The 26,808-nt window shown below is 44.8% G+C and overlaps 1 protein-coding gene across 5 annotated transcripts in view; it reads left to right on the forward strand.

Moving 5' to 3' along the window:
- Positions 1-26,808, forward strand: part of LOC142576175 (venom metalloproteinase antarease TserMP_A-like) — a 107,316-nt gene that overhangs the window by 28,349 nt on the left and 52,159 nt on the right. For 4 of the 5 annotated variants that reach the window (XM_075686165.1, XM_075686168.1, XM_075686167.1 and 1 more), the window contains exon 2: positions 12,315-12,565. In XM_075686165.1, coding sequence (XP_075542280.1) covers positions 12,315-12,565 — 251 coding nt within the window. The remainder of the gene's footprint in view (positions 1-12,314; positions 12,566-26,808) is intronic. The other variant, XM_075686166.1, reaches the window with a different exon arrangement.

Genomic DNA, 26,808 nt, shown 5'->3' on the forward strand with positions numbered 1-26,808 from the left:
ATTAAACATACAAACCCTTTTCTGAAGTGTGAAGAAGGGGTCCTATACGGCATAACGCTGAAGTATGGTAAAGAATATATCGGACAAACTGGTCAATGTATTAATGAACGCGTACGGGAGCACAAGCTTTCGCTGAAAAATGTCCTGCGGGAAGGGCAAGACTGACAAGGCCTGCTGGAATGAAAATGAGCAACTATGGGAAGCAAGGCTTCATGATAAGACAATATTGTTTAAAAGCAAATATACTGTGGCACGTGAACTGTTGGAGGAGAACCAGATTAAAAGAAAGCGGACGCCTGTGTCAGCAGCCCATCCTTGAATATTTAGAGAAATGAGAGCATGTTTTTAGATAGGTTTTAGATTTTGGGTAATCTTGTGATTCCCTTCCTATGCATCTCCTGCGTTCTAGCACGTGCGCGTTCATATGTTCTGTGCTCCCCCTTTTTCTCCCCCTCTCCCCGTTGCTTTATATTCAGCCGCTTTTGATCTGAATAAAGAGTTGCGAGAGCGCCTTGTCCTGTCACTGATGTCTCTTCATTGGTGGGCTGTCTCTTTGGCGCTTCATCTACTGGAGCTAAGTAATGCTCCCGTAGGCGTTCATTAATACATCGACCATAACATATTCTACTGCAAAGCGCGCAGGCATCCGCACAACGAGCCGAAGCTATGGGCGCACTCTGAGCCGAAGTGCACGTCCTACGAGACAGGCTTGCCAAAGAGCGCAAGCCGTCATCGCCCACTTCTGCTACACCACCGGAGCACCCGTCCAAGGCAACGACGTATGCTGTGCGGACGGCTTCACCGAAAACCACTGACCATCTGCCGCGGTTACCTCCTGCACTAGATCGGCTTGCTTTGTCGTAGGATCCTGCTGCTGAACAGTTGCTATGCCTACCTGCTTCAGTGGACCTGTCACCTGGCAGTCAAGCAATGTCGGAACGAAAATCAACACTGAGTGCTGCCTTCTGTGACACCGCTGGAATCGTTGCTGTCTCTCGCTCTGTGCGCCCTTAAAGTTTGCCGCCCACCCATCAGCAGTTGTTGCCATGCCCCTGTTGAGCACTCGACTAAAAACCAAGTACGATTCTTACGCGTCATTCTATTTTTCCGTAAATGAGGACTGCTATGAGCGACTAAAGAATCCTTCACTGTGGCCGTGCTATTGCCCTGGAGAGGAGCACATTACGATACAATGATACAGAAAAATATTCAGCGAGACGAAAACATGGATCAGTGATACGCAAGTTTTCTATCAGAATGTTTGTTGAATACCCACAGAGGTGAACGAATTTTTCTCCAATGTCATTTCATCGTTTTCCCCCATCTTTGCCTTTACAGAGACCTGGTTGTGCCCGTAAATACCACCTAATTCATACTTACTGCCCGCTTATGAAGTTTTCCCACGAGACAGCAATCCTCCTTCACCGAAATCAAAGGGCGGTGCGGTCGTGATTGTGATCAATCAATTACCCAGATCCGTTCGCCGCCCTAATTTAGAATATGCAACGGAAAGTGTCTGGGGAGAGATTGTTGGTACTGGTAGTAATAGGCTATTAGTAGGGAATTTCTATGTTGCACCTGATATTCCTATTGAAATCTTCATGACCATTTCAGCCACAATTGAAAATGTTATATCGGTCAATGTTAACCACAAAATACTCATAACTGATAATTTTAATACGCCCGGCATTTAATGACAAACTGTTGAAACTTCAACCGATTCTGTTCACTTATCTGTCAAGTGTAACCTGTTACTTGAATTTATATGGTTTGCATCTCAGTACGAATTTAACAATATCCTGAACACATACGGCAATGTACTAGATCTATGCCTTAGTAATGTAGAAACTGAATGTTTCCTGTGACGATTCTCCCATCGTCAAGCCAGATAAATATCATCCTCCACTTCATATTTCATTACAATTCGCTATACCTAGTAGCAGCAGATTAAAGGATACATCAACACCTCGGCCTTTTAATTTCTCAAGCGAAGATTACGTTGGTCTTTGCGACTATCTTAATAACGCGGTAGGTAGGCAATAATGCGGTAGTTTACGATAGGTGGCGAGGCACTGGAAGTGGTAAGGGAATACATCTACTTAGGGCAGATAGTGACTGTGGATCCGGAGCATGAGACTGAAATAATCAGAAGAATAAGAATGAGCTGGGGGTGCGTTTGTCAGGCATTCTCAGATCATGAACAGCAGGTTGCCATTTTCCCTCAAGGGAAAAGTGTATAACAGCTGTGTCTTACCAGTACTCACGTACGGGGCTGAAGCCTGGAGGCTTACGAAAAGAGTTCTACTTCAATTGAGGACGACGCAACGAGCTATGGAACGAAGAATGATGGGTGTAACGTTAAGGGACAAGAAAAAGGCAGATTGGCTCAGGGAACAAACGCGAGTTAAGGACATCGTAGTTGAAATCAAGAAAAAGAAATGGGGGGGGGGGGCATGAGCAGGACATCTAATGAGGAGGGAAGATAATCGATGGTCATTAAGGGCTACGGACTAAATTTCAAGGGAAAGGGAAGCGTAGCAGGGCGCGGCAGAAAGTTAGGTGGGCGGATGAGATTAAGAAGTTTGCAGGGACGACATGGCCACAATTTGTACATGACCGGGTTAGTTGGAGAAGTATGGGAGAGGCCTTTGCCCTGCAATGGGCTTAATCAGGCTGATGATGAATAACGCGGACTGGCCTTGAGTAGTAGAACTAAGAAATGTTAATTACCAAGTCATGGCATTCAAGAATGTTCTTCACGCTGGAATGAAGAATTATATACCACTAAAGGGTGGTGCTAAATACTCTAAATTTGCCCACTGGTTTTCCGTTTAACTGAAAACAGCTTTGAAGCTTAAGGACCACGCTCACAAGAAAGCACAGCGTACAAGTCAGGAACACTGGCAGAAATGTTAAAATGTACAGGGCACTCTCTAAACGTCTTTAGAAGCGTGATCATTCCACCTATATATCACATGTGGAAGCTAGTACTTCTAAGAATGCAAAGTCTTTTTTGGAAACGGTTCTGTGAACAATCATCCAGGAATACCGAACAAGATATCCCTTTACTGCCAACCTGTTCCAGATGTAGTGGGCGCATTTGTCCTACACTACCGGTCGGTGTACGGTGAAGTGTACAGTGACGGTGTTAGTGAGCTTTCCAATCACCCTTTCCTGATTTTGGTAAGTTACCGCAAAGAAAACACGAGATGAAGAAATGAACAGCAGGAAGCGGTTTCTTCAAGTCCCGTATTTTTCTTGCGGTAAATTACCAAAACGACAAATCACCGGCTGGCCTACACCCACAGTCTGCGATGTTACATTACCCCGACCCAAGTCTATCGGTCTCAGAAAAGCTTGTTTTTAAGGGCATCATACTCATTAAACCCTCTTTTTCGTATGGTGCTCATGACATTCCACCTGGTTTGATCAAGACGTACGGGCCCTGCTTGTTCCAGTGATTACGCGTATTATTAATTCACATTTAAGAAGAAGAAGAAGAAGTATTTTAATGACTGGAAAATGTAGAGAGGTCGGCCGGATAATGGAGCATCTGGCCTGCTACTGTACGTAAGGGAAGGGGAAGAGGGGAAGAAAAAGGGTCACAATGGGGGATGATAATGGGAGGAACGAGGTGAAGGACACATTACACAACTGGTATCACAGGCGTGAGTCCAGGCCCGTGTCACCTAGGAAACGTGAAAGAGCACGCATTGTCTCTGTCGTCTGCCAACTCTGTGGCCATGTGCCTAGCAAGAGATCCTCCGACAGTGGTCCATTGTGTAAATGTCTCAAGGTATCTGCCATTGTCAGCCGTTCGCGCGCATACTCAGGGCACACCACGAGCACATATTCTATAATCTCTACAGCGCCACACACTGAGTAGTCCGGGGAGTCTGTCCGTCCAATAATGTGCAAATATTTGCGCGTGAAGGTGATGCCTAATCGCACTCTGTGTATCAGGCATGTATGAGGGCGAGGAATTCCACGCAGAATAGAAAATTTCATATCGGGATCCAGCCTTTTAAGGCGGACGTGACGAGCGTCTGGCTGGGCCCAGTATCTTCTCCTCGCACTCCTCATTAATTCCGACAGGAGGCATGTGATGGCCGGTCTGGAGAATGGCACTACAGTTCGCAGGCCACTGCTGAGGGCGCGCCTTGCTGCATCATCGGCCATCTCATTACCGTTGAGCCCACAGTGTCCCGGGATCCATTGGAACACTATGCGGTGGTGTTTTTCTTGAGCGCATGAAAATAGTTCGGTGATCTGCAGTGCCAGAACCTGATATGCGGTGTGGCGCAGGAAGCATCGCAAAATTTGCAACGCGGGTTTTGAGTCCGTGAAAATGCACCACTCTTGAGGTCTTTCCCGGCAGATGTGGCGAATCGCTTCCCGAATAGCCACAAGCTCTGCAGCGTTTCATGAAGAATTATGGTCTAGTATGAAACCTCGAGTCATCTGTTGGGCTGGTATCACCACAGCTGCTGCTGATGTCTTTGGTGAGGTGGAGCCGTCTCTATAAACATGAACATATGTCTGGTATTCTGACCAGATGTACGCGAGAGCAAGTTGTTGTAGTCAGCTGACGGGAACCAATGATTTCTTTAGTATGCCGGGGACATGCACGCATACGGAAGGTTGAACCATCACCCACGGTGGTTTGACGGGGTGATATGGAAGGGCAAAGCCCGATATTATGTGGGGCAGATGGCAGCGGAGTGCACTTGTGAAACTGCTGTCCGGCCGCTCATGTAGAACCGACGTCAAGGGATGGCAGTGGTGTCGTGTCAGTAAGCGTAAATACACACGAAGTGGTTCGTGGGACAGGTATATCGATAGCGGGCATACGCGGGCTTCCTTAATTCTGCCTTTCTTGGAGGCACACCGTGGCAACCCGCGGCATATTTTGAGTGCCTGCGCTTGAACGCTCTCTAATTTCCCTAAGCAGGAAATGCTCAAGTTTGAGAGTATCCTAAGGCTGTATCGAATGTAGCCTACGAAAAGAAACTGATAAAGTCTTAGTAATGAGCCTTCTGTGGGGCCCCATTTCATGCCTGCTGCGAAGCGAAGAACATGGCAAAACCGATTAAGTTTTTGCTTCAACATATTAACAAGCCTCGACCATGACAAACCGCGATCGATGATAATGCCCAAGAATCTGTGGTCGGAGACGTAAGGTATTATGACCCCGTAATGGAGATCAGGTACCGGCAGACGGATTTGCGCGTGAATACAACCACAGCACATTTTTTGGCAGCTAAGAGCAAACCCTGACGCCGTGTGTATCGTGAAGTAGATGACACAGCCCGATGTAATTTCGCACGTAGTTGTGGGCTTGTTGTACCAGAAGCCCAGATGCAGATGTCATCTGCATATGCACTGATGTGGATGTGAGGTGGAAGTTCGCTCACCAGGCCAATCAGTGCCACATTAAATAATCTTGGGCTAAGAACTCCTCCCAGAGGAACTCCACGGCATACCTGATGACGGTTAGTCTCTCCATCAGGCGTGGACATGTAAACAAAACGGCCGCTGAGGTAGCTCACAATCCACAGGTAGAGCCGGCCGCCGATACCCAAGTCATCTAGGGCATCGAGCATGGCTTCATGAAAGATGTTGCCGTAGGCCCCTTTGATATCGAAGAAAACAGCGGCGGCGATTCGGCGTTGACGTTTTTCATGTTCCACTTTCGTAACAAGGTCAATGACGCTGTCAAATTAAGAACGACTCCGCCGAAAACCCGTCATCATGTTCGGATAAAGATCATTCCTCTCCAGAAACCATTCCAGCCTTGCCGGGACCCTCCCCCCCCCCCCCATTCGTTCCATAACTTTTCCAACACAGCTGGCTAATGCAACTAGCCGGTATGAGGTAAGCTCATAAGGAGTCTTTCCAGGCTTCAAGCGAGCAACCAGGCGGTTGATCTTCCACTGCTGCGGAACAATACCGGAGACCCATGTGTCGTTGTAATAATTGAGCAGCGCAGTGCGACCAGCCCTGCCAAGGTGACAGAGAGACGAGTACGAGATCCCGTCAGGGCCAGGAGCAGATGAATCCCGACACGAGGCAAGAGCAGCCTCTAATTCGGGCATCGTAAAGAGGAAGTCGTAGTGGTCACTTGAGGAACGTGGCGCAAAAACTTCGAATTGGATTGAGCCTGGTTGAGTTGTGCCCGCAATCATTCTGCAGAAGTCGTCCGCTACCTCTACATCATTGCGGCGTTGGTAAAGGGCCAGAACACTGAAAGGGTACCTTTCTTGTGGGGGAAAACGTAGGCTCCTGACTACATGCGAAGTACGTGACAGCGGCTTGCGAGGATCCACTGATGAGCAGAACTTTTTCCAGCGCTTCCTTCCTAATTTCTCGAGATAGCGCTTTATTTGTCGTTGAGCTCGGCGACAAAAGGCGAGATCGTACGTGGATTTCGTCCTTCTATATTTTCTTTCAGCGCGCCGTCGGACTGCGCGCAACCTCTCGAATTCCACGTCGATAGGAGACCCCGGTGTAGGCGCACGTATGTTCCGCGTGGACTCACCGAGGGCGGACGTGATCAAGTCTTATGTTTGGGTTGGTAACTCGAGATTCGCACAGGAATTCTCCACGAATGTCTTAAAAGTGGGCCAGTCTGTGCACCGCACATGGGACGAAGTGGTAGGTGGGAACCACTTTACGGAGATATACGTGGCATGTGATCACTGCCATGTGTTTCCGCATCACTGAACCAGCTAATAGAAGACTAGTCGTGAGGAAACAAACGTCAGGTCCAAGCAGCTACTATAGGACGTGCCACGCAGAAACGTAGGAGAGCCATCGCTAATATTGACGAAATCCTGTGAGTACATAAAGTCGGACAAGGCTTTGCCTCGGTTATTCATTACTGTACTTCCCCATTGGGGGTGATGAGCATTGAAGCCGCCCACAATAATATCAGGAGCTGTGTCACTCTGGATTGCTGAGGACAGGTACGAGAAATCAATGTGATCTTTGGGTGGAATGTAGCCGCCGAGTATCGAGAAGACCCGTCCTTTAAGCGTTAACGTCAATTGTAGTGGTTCGTGTTATGGGGGGGCTGGACGACATGGCGGTAGTGTGGAATATCTCGGCGTATGCACACTAATACCTTGCTGGTTTCACCAGCTTCTCGAGACCACAGCAATACACATCCAGAAAGGCGGAAAGCAAAAGGCATGATGGGCTCACATATCCCAATGACGGGGAAGCGGTATTTCTGAACGCGCTGTCGGACGTCAATTAGGCGACCACGCAGGCCTCGGGCATGCCACTGCATCACTACACTGCGACGTATGTGCATCGACACAGAGGAGGGGTTGTGTGGTAGCGCCATAATGAATTACTACGGTGCCGCCAAGAGCGGCGCCATTGCGTCCAAAAACTGAACAACAACTCTTGCTGCTGGCGCATTGAGGCCTGAAAGCAGCGTGCGCATGGAATGTAAAAGTTGTTTCAGAAGAACGTTCACCTGCTGGCCTTCCGGCTTGTCCTTATTGTCCGCTGGAACGGCACGGAATGATGGACGCGTTGGTTCGACGACTTTGGATGACAGAGCAGGCCATTCCACATCAGAGGAGGTGGATAATATACCCGCATCTTTCTGAATCACCGTGGTAACGTGGGGCGCTGCAGCAGGCGGCGTCTTATCATTCTGCGGCTCAAGACGTTGAGGCAACGGAGCTGAGAGTTGCTGTGACGGCGGCTGAGACAGACTAGTGACGTGTGACTCTGGGCGTCGGCATCCGGAACGATGTTTGGGGCGTCGAATAGACGCGGCCGCTTCTTGGTGACTTCAGTTGTCTTTTACCATGTTCTTCAGGATGAGCCTGTCGTTCTTCTCATTTAACAAGGAACACATTCCGAACGGCTTGGAAAACAGCACGGGTTGTTCCTGTCTTTGTTAGGGGTAAGAACTGCTTCGAGCAATCACATGTCTATTTCTCTCCTATGCGCAGCGTCTAAATTATTTGAGTTAACTCTGCACTCAATAATTTCATCTACTGTTTAAATACTATCATTCCTCAGCAGCATGGTTTCATACCGGGACGCTCAACTACCAACCTGGTTAACATCTTGATGCATGCCTCTCAAGCAGTGTATAAGAAAGGATAGCTGGAAGTCATTTATTTTGAAATCAGTGAGGTGTTTGATATTGTACGCCACAAAATACTCCTTCAAAAGTTAACACAACCTTATCGGCACCACTCTGACACAGCGCTGATAAGAAGCTACCTACGCTACCGGTTCTGCTAGATTAGTGTAAACGATGAGTCGTCAGAACTTTATGTTGTTACAAGTTGAGTTCCTCAAAACTCTGTACTAGGCCCTCTTTTTTCTTCGCTGTTTATTAACGGCATTTGAGCAGTCCCTAAAAACTCTTCAGCTTTGTTATATGCATATGACGCGAAACTTTTGAAAGCGGCAAAATACGATAACGATTGTGCCGCTCTTCAGAAGGACGTTGCGAATTTCGCGTCATGGGGCGCGGAAGCAAGCTGGTCATAAACGCATCAAAAACGAAACTTGTAAGCTTCACGCGGAAGACTAACAGAATCTTATTTCCCTATAGCGTTAAAGAGGTCCTCCTGCCAAGAGCTCAGGGAACAAAGGACCTTGGTGTGTACTTCAATAGCTCTCTGAGTTTGTCGCCCCAGGCTCAACAGACGAGGCAGCGTGCATTTCAAACAATCTGCACAGTATGTCGAGTGACTAGACACTTCAAACAACCCGGGCTCTTTGTAACTTTGTATAAAAACGTATGCCTTCCAGTTCCTAAGTACGCCTACGTCGTTTGGGGCGGCATTTGTTGGTCAAATTGTGAACTGCTCGCAAGTGTGCAAAAAAAAGTTCACCTCTATACTTACACACCGATTCTGTCAAAAGCCTTCCATCTACAATAGAACTAACACGGACACTCACGCTACCTACCCTCACCTGTAGACGAAACAAATCGGATGTTCTTTTTCTCCACAAGAATTATATGTAAAAATCTGCTGCTCACACTTGCCTTCTAATGTGCGATTTTTCATTGAGCAGAAAAGCTCACGGAATGAGCGGCCATTTCAGCCTTCCGATTTTTGTGAACCTCTATCTAGAGTGCAGGCAACACATAATGCCCATTCAGAGTGCTTGGGCATCTTCAAACCTAATTTTAATACTTTCCTGAAAGGAGTTGCAGATGAATTTCAATAACTGAAGAACCGCTAAGCAATTCACTAAATCTCGCTAATAATGAAGGAAATGACGCAGCTTCTGTATTTGTGCATTCAAGCAAAATATTTGAGGAAATAAATCATTGCATCTTATTCCATAAGCTTGAATCATTAGGAATTACCGGTCCAGCACTTCTGGTACTACAATGTAACTTAACAGACAGAATGCAGGTAGTAACTATTTCAGGCGTTCATTCTAGAAGCATCTTGACTCACACTGGCGCGCCCCAGCGTTCTATATTGGGTCCGCTTTTATTTTCACTTTATGTCAATGATCTGACTAACAGCCTCTCTTCTAAATATACACTTTATGCAGGTGATACTACTATCATTAGCTACGATAAATGTCTTACAAATTTAGTATCCAACCTTAATGGCAATTTACACAGCCTGGGCGAGTAGTGTGATACTAACCAGCTACAGATAAGCCTGTCGAAAACAAAATTTGTTGTATTCACTTCCCACCAACGAACAACCCCCCCCCCCCTTTCAATTGATTCCTCCTACCTTTCTTGGGGCCAGCCCTATCCCCGCAAGTCTTCCCTGTAATTATCTTGGTGTAGAAGTAAGGAGAAATCTTAAATTTATGTCACCAATAGCGAAAGTCAAACAGAAAATTACCTACGGGCTCAGGGTACTTCTGAAGATGCGAAGCATGTTTCAGCCTCCAATATTACTATCCTTATATTTTCATTTATTCATTCCCACATTAACTACTGCGTTACTTGTTGGGGAAACACTTACGCAACCCATTTAAACTGATTACAAATTCTACAGAATCAAGCTATTAGGGTAAATACCATTTAGCCCATAGAACCACAATGCCGCATATCGTTTAGGAACTAATCACATTCCTTCAGTCACACAACTTATTAAATGTAACCACGGTACCTTTTTCTTCCGTCGCATCAATTACACATGACGTGATAGCTCGATACCGCAATCTTCTCTAATAAATACCAATCTGAACAGGTTTTCAATAAATAGCAACTTAAATTAACACAATATACATACTAATTATAGCAAGTAGACGGTCCATTTTTCATCTGTCGCATTGTGGAACACACTACCATTAGATATAAAAAAACCTAAAATTCACGAATTCAAGAAACAACTAAAATAAAATACTACATGATGCCTAGTTCATACTCAAAACAATTCCTGCAGTGTGCCTTCATTGCATTTTCATTATCATACCATACATTTCTGTTTGATGTCCTTGCCATGTATACATAAGCGAGTCCACAAATCATGCTTTGACGTCATGTCATTTGCGCTGTCAATTTATTAGTGTCCAACGAGATTATTCATATTAAACGTGCAATTGTTCCTTATTAACGATTTGTTGAAGCAGCCGTAATCTGTGTTTTATTACATTTCGTTCGTAAAGGAGGTACCATTGCAATATTTGAGATCTGGACCTTCTTCTATATATTAACATCATGTCATCTTTCTAATCTTAATAATCCGATTCTGATTCTGATTCTGGAAAACACGCATCTGTTGTGTGTTCCGTCATTCTATAACCCTTTTCCTTTTCTCTACTTTTGCTTTGTATAACCTTCGGGTACACATTTCATTCTTTGTTAAAATCTGTATTCGCAAAATTATTATTTTTTTGTGTAGGTACGCACGTGCGGTATGTGTGCGTGGGCCTGCACCATCATTCCTGTGCATTGTTTTGCCGAGTGCGCGAGCATCAAGACCCTCGAGGTTATTCCTGGGAACTTAAACATACACCTGTGATTATTAATATTATTATTATTATTATTATTATTATTATTATTATTATTATTATTATTATTATTATTATTATTATTATTATTATTATTATTATTATTATTATTATTATTATGATTACTGCGAAGCTGTATATAGCTAGCCTATTCGTCCATCCGTCCGTTTGTCGGTGGTCTGTACGCCGAAAACCCCTCCGGCGGAACTGCATGCGCTTCAACGAAAAAACAGAGAGAAAGAGAGGTCCCGGCTTAGCCAACGCCACCTAGATTTCGCAAATCCTGTTTACTCCGATGAATGACGTCACTCTATCTGGCCAGAAATTTCCACTGACATGGCAGGCGCGATGAAAGCGGTGACGTCAAAATTAGTGTTGCCTACTCGGGAGCATCATTAGATACTATTGTCACGTGGTGGTGACGTTGAAGAACACAGTAGCAATACTGTGAAAGACAAAACTAACTTTTATTGGGCGAACCTGTGCCCACAAAAACAGGCTACACTTCTAGCTCAACGATAGCCGCGAACACGGTCGGTGATCGTCGAAAATCTGACCAGCGGGTCAAGCGCGTCGGCTTTTATACATCGGTCGTCGAACGTTCCAGAGTAATCGCTGGGACCCGCCTGCCTTCCTCAAAGTTCTACACACATGCGATCAGATTACACAAGGTTCGGTCAGAGACAGCGGATAGAAGCATCGATAACATCCCAGAAACTTCCGATACATGCAGGCGCGTCCTGCGCTGTGCGATAACATTTGTTAGGCGGTAAAACGTGTCGCCCGATAAAGACAAACAAGTACACGTGTCACTATGGCAGTCGGGCCAGGTAACATGACTTCATAGATTGGAGTGAAAAGGCCTTGTGATTCTATGTGTTATAGGATTAGTAGCGCCTGTAGTGACTTCGTTGCTTTTCGTCACAGCCGAGTTCGCGCGCAGCACTTTCTCTCCGGCTCTGAACTGAGTAGGCCACGCGTCACAAATATTCCTCAAGAGAAGACAGCTTTCGAACGGTAACGCCTCAAGAAGAACCGGGAACGAGCTTATCTACGACGTGCCAATGCTACAGCACGGGCACAAGAACAGGTTCGTGCAGCCGATCACAAGCAGCAAATGCATACAGAGGATCCGGCAGCCTGCCAAGCCGTGGTTGAATGAACCATCGGGATTCACCCAGTGATAAACAACGGGGCCACACGTTTCAGCTTGGCTGATTAACCATCTGTACGGAGTGCTTCGGCGGTGACTCTTATTGTTCTTATTATATATGGTGTGACGTGCACCAGTAACGTGAGCGATAAGCTGTTGCTGTGAATTTTACAAAACATTGAATCATATTCATTAACAGATTTCCTCCCAGGGATGGCAAGAAAATCCTTGTTCGCCACATTGTCGATGGCCTATCCGTTTGCAAGCAATCAGGATTATTCACCCGGAGAAGGTGTCATGGTTTACCCTCGAGTTTACGAAAGTCGGCAGGAGAACTCGGAGAAAATGCTTGTCATCGAAGGATACTCTCTTGGCCTGAAGAAAGCTTCCGTCCTTGCCGACACAGTCCTACTTCTGGATGTAACAGAAGACGGTATTATTGAGCGATATGTGAGTATGCGCTGCATTTTGAAGTGTTCTGCGTTATTTATTTGGTACAATGTTTACGTGAAGACCAGCGCAAAAAAATCTCGGACTCGGTTAGAAACAGCACGAGGTACCAGAAATTTTTTATGACACTCTCCTGTAATATATTTTCCTATGCGACATTCTGGGCACTGTTTGATTCAACGCAAGAGAGCCCGTTCTTAAAAGAAACATCTTTCTAGTGCTTCAGTGCTGACGAAAGATCTGATTTCGCGAGGATACCCGTGAAACAACATTTTATCAATGGATGCCTCTCCAACATTTCACATGAGCCACTTTTTTGCCAAGGTTGTGTACATATATACTTTATGCACCGTTCATTTCTAATAAGTGGTTTCCCGTAAATATGAGTCCTCTGACAAGATTACCGGAGCATAACTGCGAGTAGGCCTAGTTGGAACAGATTCATCTTAAAACTTTTTGTGCGCAAACAAACAGGGACAAAGAATAGAAGACAATAGAAGAAAGCGCTCGTCCTTGTATTTCTTCTATTCTTTGCCCCTGTTTGTTTGCGCACAAAAAGTTTTAAGATTACCGGCTTTTATTTGTAGGTTCCCTTGGAAACCTACATCTATAAAACAGCTAAAGCCTTCGCCTTGAGAATGGCCCTATTTCTAATACGTATAATACGCACATGTTCAGACGAGTCTTCACAGGAGAATGTCCCTCATTTGTACATGCATCCAGGAATGCATGCTCCTTTATCGCATCAATTAAAGCCCATCTTGACCACGTTCAGATAGCGTTACTGATCAAAGCTAACGTTTTGCTAACGCTCTGTCTGGAGGGAATGACACTGAGTATAGATACCTGTGAGCTAATCTTGTGTTCTACGCTCTGACGGAGAAAGACCGCGCATCATGGAAAAAATATACGATATTGTACTTGATAATCGCAGTTATAACCCTGGCTTCAAGTTACAGGCGATGAATGTCATAGACGCACATAGAGTAAATAAGCGTCATTCTAACAAAAACCGAACTATAATTAAAGAATTCTCTCATTTCAAAGTAGGAGACCATGCTCTTTCATATGGTAGGGAGCTGATGTGTTGTGATTACGGCACCTCCGAGGCCTACTCTCCAACATCAAGGCCCGTTCACAAACAGCTTTTTTCGTACGGCAGGTAACAGCGAATGCTCATTACACATCGGCGTGATAAATGAAATATAGACATCGAAACGTACCAATTTCGTCAGCATCACAACTCCGGTAGCGCACTAAGTCTTCAAAACGTCGTATATTTTATTTTGATTTGAACCTCAAGTGTACCCAGACGGGACCTTACATGAGGGGTGGGCGCATGATGGCAGATAAGAATGGTTGTTGCGCAGAATCATGAAGGGTACATAGCTTCTTTGATGGCATTCTTGAAATCAGCGGGATCAGGGATAAGAGCTTGGGTGCAGGGAAGGTCATTCCATCCGCGAGATGTGTGCACAAAAACTGACGTCTGGAACGTAGTAGTGCGGGCACGATGCGGGATTACGCTGTTGGGATGGCCTGTGCGTGGTGCTCGACTGCTCGACACACTGCTTGGGTGAGCTGGCTGTCGCGGGAGGAACAATGAAAAACTTGTGATAAAGGCAGAGGCGTGAAATACCGCGACGGGAACTGAGAGAAGGTAGCTCTAACTTAATCTTTAGAGTAGATCTACTAGGGGAGTATCGCGAGTAGTTTGAAAGAATGAAACGTGTAACACGATTTTGAACTGATCGGAGAGCTAAGTAAGGTTACACTGATGTGGATCAACGACTGCGCTAGCTTATTCAAGTTTAGGTTGCACAAGTCCTTTGTAAGTTGTTAATTTTAATGAAGAAAGTGTCATGTGCCGGTTACGACGAAGGTTCCCGAAAGTTCGATTAGTTGAATTTATTATGTGGTTAACGTGGTAAGACCATAATTAATCACTGGTGATGTAAGCGCGAAGCTATTTAACGGAGCTAGTGAAAGCAATGGGGGTATCCTTGATTTTATAACTAGGTAGAGTATAATTTCGGTGGCGGTGAAAAGAAATTAGTAATGTCTTTGCAGTATTCCGCGATATTAGCCAAGTAGCGTATCATTTCTGTGTGTTATTTAGGCCATTTTGGAGGACAGAAGAATCGTCAGCCTTAGTTTTAGGGCGGTAGATTACGCAAACATCAGCAAAAAACGGGTAGAAGGTATTGCTACAAAGGCGAGTCGTTAATGTATATTAGAAGAAGTAAGGGCGAAGAACTATGCCTGGGAGTATTCCCGAAAGAACATCTGAGTAAGAAGACGAGAAGCGATTAGCGGAGACAAATTGCATGCTGTCGATTGAAAAGTTTGGAATCCAGTTAAGGACATGAGGATAAAGGTATAAAAGAGACAGTTTGAGTAAAAGGTGGGAATGGGGCACTTTTTCGAATGCTTTCTCGTAGTCTAGGAACAGCGCATCGGTTGAGATATTACGGTCAAGAATATAAGGAACGCCTTCCAGTAACAAAGCTAATCGGGTTTCACACAAGTGGCCTATCCGGGATCCATGCTGGTTGGGATGAAAGTTGACAGATGCTAGAAATTCCGCGACATTGGAGTAAATGACATGTTTCATGATCTGAGAGCATACGCTAGTTAGCGAAATGGGTCGGCAGTTACTTAGGCATGATCGGTCAGCTTTCTTGAAAACTGGGATGACCTTCCCAATTCGTCAGTCATGTGAAACGGAACCACTATCAAATGATTGTTAAACATGGTGGATAGAATAAGACTGCATAAATGTTTAGTATTTTTTAAAAACTTTCAAATTAATTCCATTGATACCAGAAGAAGATGAGTACTTTAGTGAATCAATTATATTGACAATACCTTGTGGGTTGAAGGTGATGGTTTCCATTGATGGATGCTACAGTGGTGGGAGATCGGGAACATCTTAAGTTGTGGTGTTAGTAAAAACTGTACAGAACGTGTGGTTCAGTACATGAGGTACGTTTGCTACGTCTATCGGCGAGCCAGTGCTGTCACAGAGTAAAACAGTGGTGTTTACATTGGGGATAATAGTATTCCATAAGCGCTTTGGGTTGGTTTACAAGTTTACATCTTTAGGGGATGGCAGTGGAGTATAACTAGCGTTTAGCTTGAGCATATAGTCATAGCAGAGTATTGTTCGGCAAAGGTGTGATATTTCTGCCACATGCATTCAGTGTTAGACAGCTTGGCGGAACGAAAAAGGCGCTTTTTTATATTCTTTAAACGTTTTAGTTTGGTATTAAACCATAGAGAACGCGTTCGCTATGTTATGCTGATGGTAGGGATGTAAAGTCTTATTAAGCGCAGCAACTCGGATTTGAACCGAGACCAGTTTGACTCAACAGAACATAGGTCGTAGGTAGAGTCAAAATTGTTATAGAACACAAACAGATCGCGGTTCATGCTAGTGCAGCCTCTATGTCGTATAGTGTTAGTACTTTTTTGGACTTTGGATTTTGCTAATATTGGTAGAGAAAGTAGTGTGCCCTACAACGTTGTCGATGAGGCCCGTATTTACGAAGAAGCGCTGAATTCTTCAGGGTGAGTAGTCAAAATAAGATCAAGAATATTAGATGAATGGTCAGTCGTGCGGGCGGACTCAGAGCTAATTTGACGCCGGCCAAAGGTTCGACAAGTGTTATAGAATTCACTACAACCATAACTTTTTGTTAGGGTGTTGGCCATATCACTGCAATCGATAGACGGAAAGTTGAAGTGGCCGAAGAGCAAAATGAGCGTGCTGGGGTTAGGTCAGATTAGTGAACTGAGCGTTCCATGAAATATAGTTACGAAGGAACTATGCATATCAGGTGGTCAATTGCACATGCCGATGAGAAGGCGGCGGTACGAAGCTTGACAGCACATCCCAATCATTTTTCACGAGGTTACTACGTTCACAACCGAACAATTTAAAAAAATGTTTGGCAGTGATGAGAACACTGCCGACACGGTAGCCGTCAGGTCTCTCTTTCCGGAATATATCAAAATCAGTTAGCTCAGGCATGCTTTCAGAATCTAAGATCGAGGAATTTCGCTACGTTTCGGTTAGCAGAACGACCTTACTGGATGAATAGTTGATAAGACTACATAGGGAATCGCGTTTGGCATTATACAGCAAACGTTAATGTAAAGAAGTGATAGGTGATCGTGTCTGGGCTTTACATTGCTGGGGCTGGGTTGGGTTGGTGGCTGCTATGTTTTACGCCCAAGTACTTTCTCAGCTGCGTGATCAAAGGTGTAAGTTGTGCCACCAGAAACTAGTCTATTGTGACGGAGCTTGCAAGACATGTGGTTAGCTTTCTCGAATTCAATAAGGCGTTTACGGGCGAGTCCAGTGTTAGGGAAGAAGCCTTCACTCTGTGCGTAACCGGTTGATTTAGGGTTGTAAGCTGATGGATAAAACACGTTCTTTGTCCTTCAAATGCAGAAATTTAACTTTTATTGGGCCAGTCTTCTTTGAAAGCACCTAGATGACGCGCGCTTTAAATATGCTTGCTTTCAAGAGCTATATTTAGCTTCTCTTGACTATGGCCAATGGTGATTTTTTCAGACTCCCTCCAGCTTTCGTTTTCTGCATCTCTAAGGCCATACAATACTACGCTGCGTCGGCGAGGCATGTTCACAAGCTCGCCAATGCGGGCAGTCAGAGTGTACACCTGAACAGAGCAGTTAGTGGCACTGCTTTCTATTTGGCCGATCTGGGACTTATCTTTGAAATAGGCTGGAAATCAGACTTGATCTTCGCAAGCCTAGTGTTTAGGTCCGTGAATGTTTTCTCATGGTTAGCAAGGGTTGACCTGATAGACCCTAATTGCACAAGTATTGCTGGTTTCCCAGATTGTAATGCTGTAAGAGCGGCAAGTATATTACTGTAGTTGTCATCGGCAGAAGGAGGGACATGCCCGGGATTTGTTTGAACGTCCCCAGCCAGCAGTAGTAATTTCAACAACATGTAGGAGCACTCGTAAAAAATAGCTCTGGAGCGCCGTGGGACCATACAGCGGTTTCTGGAGAGCTTGGCGTAAATACTTTGGTAGTTAATCACCTGCGTGACGAAGAAGCGAAGGCAGCTAGGGCGATCCATTGTTGCAGTACCGCCGAGCCCACTAAGCGCTGCGATGGTTTGATCGAGCTTTATATAATCGAATCCAAGGGAGGGCGCGGCCATTGTCCCAGATACCGATGACGTTGACCACGGGCAATGGAGATACAGCGGCGGAAACACGGTATCCACGGCCGTCGATGCGTGACACTGCAGCGGACGGTCCGCGTCGGTCGGAACCTGCGTAGGGGTAATCACCAGCAATGGATTGGCTGCTGATGAAGTGCAGGTGGGCTGCACTGTGAGAACAGCGATCAGCCGGGGCCAGGAAAGGGCGGTGAACTGAGTTACTAAGAGTTGAAGGCCATTAGGGCGATCCATTCCTGTAGTCCCACCAAGCCCACATTGAATTTAACGTCTCAAACACATTTTTGACCAAACTCCACGCATTAAAAACATCGCAAGCAAAAGAGCTTAAAAAGGGGGCGTGAATAGGTTTTGAAAACGTTATCATAAGACGGGCAGTATCTGTTCAGTTAGCGTGTTGTATTTTCGATGGAACCGTTCTTGGCGTCGAGAATGAAAGGCGGAAATTAGAGGCCTGCGAAATGCACAGTGGCAACTCCCAGCTCATCGCTGTTGCTTGAGACGGAGTGACGTATCGAGCAAGCAAGCCCCCGCGTTGAGGAGCAACAAAAGAGAGGGTAAAGTGGAAAGGGAGGCATCTGGAAATGCGCGACACGATTCACAGTCGATAAACAGAAACGCGCTACGCGCACGAACCGAAACCCTCATACCACAGTGCTTCAATAACCCATCAACATGGTTCAACCTTACGCAAGGTGGCGATACGATACCGTCGTCACATCGGCCACATGACCAAGCCTGTCGTCAAGGCTGCCGTTTGAAACCGGTATGTGCATAGTTCGGTAATTGTGCACGTTTGGGCAGTCGTGTGTTTCTCACTGTTTTCGGTTGCGCTCTTCTTTGTCAAGCAAGTATCCTGCTTTATTGTCTCACTTGGCACCGCGTGTGCAGTGATTTGTTTGTATGATTTTAATTTGGAGAGCAGCTGAGCTTTTCATTCGAGAAAGCCGAGTAGAGGGCACTAATTTGCTCTTCCAGCTCATTGTCATGTCGCCATGGCTATGCGAAGTGCCTTTTCAGTGGCGCTGTAATTAAGGCGTTAAGTGCAGTATTAAGATCAAAGTTAGAGATGAAACTTCGCTTTTGGGTGACTGGCATCCGGATAGGCTGTCATGCGGGAAACTAGCAAGATTTGCAGGATGCGAGGTAAGGCGGGAATGGCTGTGTCTGCGCACTTTGCCTGTATCAACGTGGTATTTCAATCTCCCGTTATGAAAAATGTTGCAGACAAGGGAACTGACAAACGGGCTCTTTCTTAATGATTCATTTCGTGTACGGTAGCGAAAGAGATGTGGTCAAATGCCCGTCCTATTTTCTTCCCTTGGGCTGCAGTGCATTCGTAGAATATTGCATGAACCACACCGTGCTGTTATCACTTGCGATTCAGCTTCGATTATGCTTTGGCCTACTTTGGCCTACTTTGGGTTCTACTTAAATGGAGGACGACGCAACGAGCTATGGAAAGAAGAATGATAGGTGTAACGTTAAGGGATAAGAAAATAGCAGATTGCGTGAGGGGAAAACGCGGGTTTATGATATCTTAGTTGAAATCAAGAAAAAGAAATGGGGGCATGGGCAGGACACGTAATAAGGAGGGAAGATAACAGATGGTCATTAAGAGTTACGGAATGGATTCCAAGGGAAGGGAAGCGCAGCAGAGGGCGGCAGAAAGTTAGGTGGGCGGATGAGATTAAGAAGTTTGCAGGGACAACATGGCCACAATTAGTACATGACCGGGGTAGTTGGAGAAGTATGGGATAGGCCTTTGACCTGCAGTGGGCGTAACCAGGCTGCTGCTGCTGCTGCTGCTGCTGCTGCTGCTGCTGCTGATGATGATGATGATAATGATGATGATGATGATGATGATGATGCTTTGGCACCTTTTATCCCCCGTATTTCATGGTCTTGCGAGCAACTTCGTATGCAATATAAGACAGCCAAATTCGATTTTCTTTGGCGCCCCGGAATGATATCAATATATTGCGCTGGTCGTAGGTTTGTTCTTGTTATAGTTTTTTTAGATCGCGAATTGTTACCGCATATCTTTTGCGTAACTCGCTAGTGGATGCTGCATTCGTCAGTAGCGAATCCCCTTCGCACAAAATATCCTGTTGCTCCAGGTATAGTCACTATTTTTTGCAGTTTGTTACTGGCGCCGGTCTCTAGGCTGCGCGGCCTTCGCGGCACTTAGTCGCCGCCTGCCGAGTTCGTGCGTGTACCATGTGTAGGCACGGAGTTTTGGGAGTGCTCGGGCGGTTGTTTTTTTTTCTCGATTTGTGGGCTGTTCATGTACTTCGCGCAACAGGCCATCCGTTGTTCGTGGGCCTTGTGCAACAAATTTTCCAAACGTACGTCAAACCGAAGAACCTCTATTTACACGTCAGTTCATTAAGTAAGTTGATGGGTAAAAGTGCATAGCACTTGCTGCATTTGCTGCATAGCATAGCATGTAATATGGGTTATTTGCACAGGCGTATGTTTAATGGCAATTTTAGCCATGTCATCGATTTGTGCATCGTTAATTGAACAAATCGGTCCTTACCTGGAGGTTTTAGTAGAAAATGTCATGGCGACAGTGTGCCAACAGGTGCATCAATATTGAACTAATGCTTAGTAACTTGTGCTGTGTTGAATTGGTGTAAGCAGATGGCAAGTGACGTTAAGTACATATGTAGCGGCTTTAATCCTTGCTCCATAGCAATATGCCAAATGATAGTTCTCATTCAAACTACTGGCATCAACACAGTGGCCCCTGGCCAAATAGCGGGCGAATATGTGGATATACATCGGGACATCCGTCCCCGTCTGCTGTTAAGGACGTCCTCCAAATCGCTTAACAAATGCAAGCAGTCACATTGCTAGCACAGGAAGGGCGAGTGAACACAATTTACGCTGTCATTACATAGTTGAAATGTTTAGTATACTTAATGTAGAATCTTCATATTAGGTGCCCATTTCGTTGAACAGCCTGTACAAAATAATTTCCAGAATACATTTTTAAGGTTAGAATTGGTTATGTTTATTTTTATCATCTGGATACACTGTTGTAGTTGCATAGTTTGGGCTTATACTACTTTCGACGAATAAGTCATCTGGCTTAATACGAATAAATCACAAGCTTTGACGAAATCTCTGTCAGTGAACTCCAGAGAAATTTTCACGCAATTAAACATGTATTGCTATCTCTTTTAAACTCTATTTTGGATGGTGGTGGGATTCCAGTTGAACTGAAAACTGCAATTGTAATTCCCCTTTATAAGCAAGGTTCACGCAAAAATATTGAAAATTACAGACCTATTTTGATAATTCCCTGTATAGCTCAAATATTAGAAAAATACGTGGCTGTTGCGGTAACACAGTTTCTAGATAAGTATAGTATATTATCATGAAATCAGTATGGATTCGTAGAGAGGAAGGGTACACAAACTCTGTTAGAATCTTTCTCCGATCTTTTAAACTTGACACTAGACCGTAACCAGGTAGCATGTGCCTATTTTATGGATGCCTCTAAGGCATTTGACTGCGTTGGCCATGACATTTTGTTACAGAAACTTTATCTGCTAGGCCTTCATGGATCATTCTTTAATTTATTAACTAAATTTCTGCAGCATACACGACAGTGTGTGAAGGTGGGAAGCAGTTTAAATGTTTTTACCTGTATTACCTGCTATGGGAATCTGAACCTGGCAACGTTCAACGTTAGAACGTTATCTAGTGAGGCGACTCTGGCAGTGTTATTGGAGGAATTAGACCGTGGTAAATGGCATATAATAGAGCTCAGTGAGGTTAGGAGGACAAAAGAAGCATATACAGTGCTAAAAAGCAGGCGCGTCCTGTGCTACCGCGGCTTAGCGGAGAGACGAGAACTAGCAGTCGGATTCCTCATTAATAAGGGTATAGCTGTTAACATCCAGGAATTCCATAGCATTACCGAGAGAGTGGCTGGTCTTGTTGTGAAACTTATTAAGAGGTACAAATTGAAGATCGTACAGGTCTACGCCCCTACATCCAGTCATTATGACCAGGAAGTCGAAAGCTTCTATGAGGACGTGGAATCGGCGATGCGTGAAGTAAAAACAAAATGCACTATACTGATGGGCGACTTCAATGCCAAGGTAGGCAAGAAGCAAGCTGGAGACAAGTCAATGGGGGAATATGGCATAGGCTCTAGGAATAGCAGGGGAGAATTGTTGGTAGAGTTTGCAGAGCAGAAAAATATGCGGATAATGAATACCTTCTTCTGCAAGCGGGATAGCCGAAAGTGGACGTGAAGGAGTCCGAATGACGAGACTAGAAATGAAATAGACTTCATACTCTGCGCTAACCCTGGCATCATACAAGATGTGGACGTACTCGGCAAGGTGCGCTGCAGGGACCATAGGATGGTAAGAAGTCGAATTAGCCTAGACTTGAGGAGGGAACGGAAAAAACTGGTGCACAAGAAGCCAATCAATGAGTTAGTGCTGAGAGGGAAACTAGAGGAATTCCGGATCAAGCTACAGAACAGGTATTCGGCTTTAACTCAGGAAGAGGACCTTAGTGTTGAAGCAATGAACGACAATCTTGTGGGCATCATTAAGGAATGTGCAATAGAAGTCGGTGGTAACTCCATTAGACAGGATGCCAGTAAGCTATCGCAGGAGACGAAAGACCTGAACAAGAAACGCCATTCTATGAAAGCCTCTAACCCTACAGCTAGAATAGGACTGGTAAAACTTTCGAAGTTAATCAACAAGCGTAAGACAGCTGACATACGGAACTATAATATGGATAGAATTGAGCATGCTCTCAGGAACAGAGGAAGCCTAAAAGCAGTGAAGAAGAAGCGAGGAATAGGCCAGAATCAGATGTATGCGTTGAGAGACAAAGCCGGCAATATTATTACTAATATGGATGAGATAGTTCAAGTGGCTGAGGAGTTCTATAGAAATTTATACAGTAACAGTGGCACCCACAAATGTACTGTGAGAGAGAATAGTCTAGAGGAATTTGAAATCCCACAGGTAACGCCGGAAGCATTACTTTAGTTTTCTGCAGATTAATTTTTAGACCCACTCTTCTGCTTTGCCTCTCCAGGTCAGTGAGCACGCATTGCAATTGGTCCCCTGAGTTACTAAGCAAGGCAATATCATCAGCGAATCGCAAGTTACTAAGGTATTCTCCATTAACTTTTATCCCCAATTCTTCCCAATCCAGGTCTCTGAATACCTCCTGTAAACACGCTGTGAATAGCATTGGAGATATCGTATCTCCCTGCCTGACGCCTTTCTTTATTGGGATTTTGTTGCTTGCTTTATGGAGGACTACGGTGGCTGTGAAGCCGCTATAGATATCTTTCAGTATTTTTACATACGGCTCGTCTACACCCTGATTCCGCAATGCCCCCATGACTGCTGAGGTTCCGACAGAATCAAACGCTTTCTCGTAATCAATGAAAGCTATATAAACTAAATTAATGCTTAACAGTCTCGGAAGAGAGCAGCAATTTACAATAGGCAGCGAGGCACTGGAAGTCGTAAGGGAATACATCTACTTAGGGCAGGTAGTGATGGCGGATCCGGATCATGAGACGGAAATAATCAGAAGAATAAGAATGGGCTGGGGTGCGTTTGGCAGGCATTCTCAGATCATGAACAGCAGGTTGCCATTATCCCTCAAGAGAAAAGTATATAATAGATGTGTCTTACCAGTACTCACCTACGGGGCAGAAACCTGGAGGCTTACGAAAAGGGTTCTACTCAAATTGAGGACGACGCAACGAGCTATGTAGAGAAGAATGATATGTGTAACGTTAAGGGATAAGAAAAGAGCAGATTGGGTGAGGAAACAAACGCGAGTTAATGACATCTTAGTTGAAATCAAGAAAAAGAAATGGACATGGGCAGGACATGTAATGAGGAGGGAAGATAACCGATGGTCATTAAGGGTTACGGACCAGATCCCAAGGGAAGGGAAGCGTACCAGGGGGCGGCAGAAAATTGGGTGGGCGGATGCGATTAAGAAGTTTGCAGGCATGGCATGGCCACAATTAGTACATGACCGGGGCTGTTGGAGAAGTATGGGAGAGGCCTTTGCCCTGCAGTGGGCGTAACCAGGCTGATGATGATGATGATGAACGCTGGAAGAAGTAAAGAACGCCTTGCGAGCTATGCAAAGGGGGAAGGCAGCTGGGGAGGATCAGGTAACAGCAGATTTGTTGAAGGATTGTGGGCACATTGTTCTAAAAAAACTGGCCACCCTGTATACACAATGCCTAATGACCTTGAGCGTACCAGAATCTTGGAAGAACGCTAACATAATCCTAATCCATAAGAAAGGGGACGCCAAAGACCTGAAAAATTATAGCCGATCATCTTACTGTCCCGTGCCTACAAAGTATTTACTAAGGTAATCGCAAATAGAATCAGGAACACCTTAGACTTCTGTCAAGCAAAGGACGAGGCAGGATTCCGTAAACGCTACTCAACAATAGACCATATTTACACGATCAACCAGGTGATAGAGAAATGTGCGGAATATAACCAACCCTTATATATAGCATTCATTGATTACGAAAAAGCGTTTGATTCAGTCGAAATCTCAGCCGTCATGAAGGCATTACGGAATTAGGGGGTAGACGAGCCATATGTAAAAATACAGAAATATTTCTATAGTGGCTCCACAGCCACCGTAGTCCTCCATAAAGAAAACAACAAAATCCCAATAAAGAAAGGCGTCAGACAGGGAGATACGATCTGTCCAATGCTATTCACAGCGTGTTTACAGGAGGTATTCAGAGAGGTGGAGTGGGAAGAATTGGGGATAAAAGTTGATGGAGAATACTTTAGCAACTTGCGATTCGCTAATGATATTGCCTTGCTTAGTAACTCAGGAGACCAATTGCAATGCATGCTCACTGACCTGGAGAAGCAAAGCAGAAGGGTGGGTCTGAAAATTAATCTGCAGAAAACTAAAGCAATGTTTAACAGTCTCGGAAGAGAATAGCAGTTTACGATAGGTAGCGAGGCACTGGAAGTGGTAAGGGAATACATCTAATTACGGCAGGTAGTGACCACGTATCCGGATCATGAGACTGAAATAATAATCAGAAGATTAAGAATGGGCTGGAGTGCATTGGGCAGGCATTCTCAGATCATGAACAGCAGGCTGCCATTATCCCTCAAGAGGAAAGTGTATAACAGCTGTGTCTTACCAGTACTCACCTACGGTGCAAAAACTTGGAGGCTTACGAAAAGGGTTCTACTTAAATTGAGGACGACGCAACGGGCTATGGAAACAGGAATGATGGGCGTAACGTTAAGGGATAAGAAAAGAGCAGATTGGGTGAGGGAACAAACGCGATTAAATGACATCATAGTTGAAATCAATAAAAAGAAATGGGGCATGGGCAGGGCATTTAATGGGGAGAGAAGATAACCGATGGTCATTAAGGCTTACGGACTGGATTCCAAGGGAATGGAAGCGTAGCAGGGGGTGGCAGAAAGTTAGGTGGGCGGATGAGATTAAGAAGTTTGCATGGACAACAAGGCCACAATTAGTACATGAGAGGGGTTGCAGGAGAAGTATGGGAGGGACCAAATTTGCCCTGCAGTGGCCGTAACCAGGCTCATGATGATGATAACCTGTATTCATTCTGGAGTCCCTCAGGGCTCAATATTAAGCACTCTGCTTTTTTAACATTTACGTGCATGATTTGTCCAATGTAGTAGGTAATTATATATATATATATATATATATATATATATATATATATATATATATATATATGTATATACGAATATGCCGATGATGCGGTTCTTGTATCCTGTGCAACTCATTACTCTGATGCAATCAGCTTCTTACAGAATGAGCCAACTAAAGCTATGAACTGGTTTGAGGCTAATTTAATAAGCATCAACCCTTCTAAAACGCGACTTGTCTGTTTCCATAACCCCATGAAAAAAATCCTGCCTACGACATCATTATCTTTACACACATCTGGCTGTTATGAATGCACATGTCAAACTGTTAAAAATGTGTCTTCTGTTAAATATCTTGGGTTGCTTTTTGACTGCGATCTTTTATAGAACTCGCAATTATCCCATCTCTGTAAAAGGCTGCGCGTGTTCTGTGTATTATACAATATGCGATGTCTTATGCGAATCTCCGTGCGAAAAATCATTGTCCATCATTTAGTCTATAGCGTGCTGCGTTATGGCTTGACTGTGTATGACCATTGTACTCTTAGGTGGAGCTCAAGAATTAATTCAATTTCACGTTCACTGCTGTGAACGCTGATGTACGATTTGTGTTCAAAGCAAGATGCGGACGTCTTTGGGTTGTTGAATATGCCAAACTTCACTTCCCTGATTGTATAAAGTATTGTAATTAAACACTTCTGGCGTATATCGAGCGGACAGGCATATATCGTAAAAATACGATATACGCCTGTCCGCTCCTTAAAACCGAAGGAACCCTACGTCATCCCCAAGACTGCGACAAAATACGGAAGGAGAACGCGGCAATATTATGTTCCAGACGTAATTATAAATGGCCAATGCTTGTCTTAGAAGCAAACACAAGACGTGGGATTAGGAAACTACTTAGAATTTTCGAGATTTAAAGTAACATATTGTGTAACTAATCAATATTTTGCTACGACCCGCTAATAGCTAACTCCGCCATTATCCCTGTGCAATTTTTTGTAATCTTACTGTCAGGCACTGCCAGTCATGGACACAACTTTATTTCAGTCAAGCCCTCTGAGGCTTTGGTAGGCCTGCTATCTGTGCTTTGTTTTCCTTTATGCACAATAAAGATCGTATTGTATTGTATAAGATATAGCATGCCTTTCACATGTTAGCTGAAATCTGCTGCTATATATTTCATTACAAGGTGTAAAAATTCAAGTGTGAGGCCTGCCCACTTATCTGCCAAGCACACCGAGAGGGAACGCTTAAAGTCCAGTGGTACTAAGTGAAGAGTGAGCGAATACATGTCAGGGATAGTATGTGGGCAAGTCCTTCTAGTGAAGCCACTGCATCGG

Source organism: Dermacentor variabilis, chromosome 3, assembly GCF_050947875.1.
Source record: "Dermacentor variabilis isolate Ectoservices chromosome 3, ASM5094787v1, whole genome shotgun sequence".
Taxonomy (NCBI): domain Eukaryota; kingdom Metazoa; phylum Arthropoda; class Arachnida; order Ixodida; family Ixodidae; genus Dermacentor; species Dermacentor variabilis.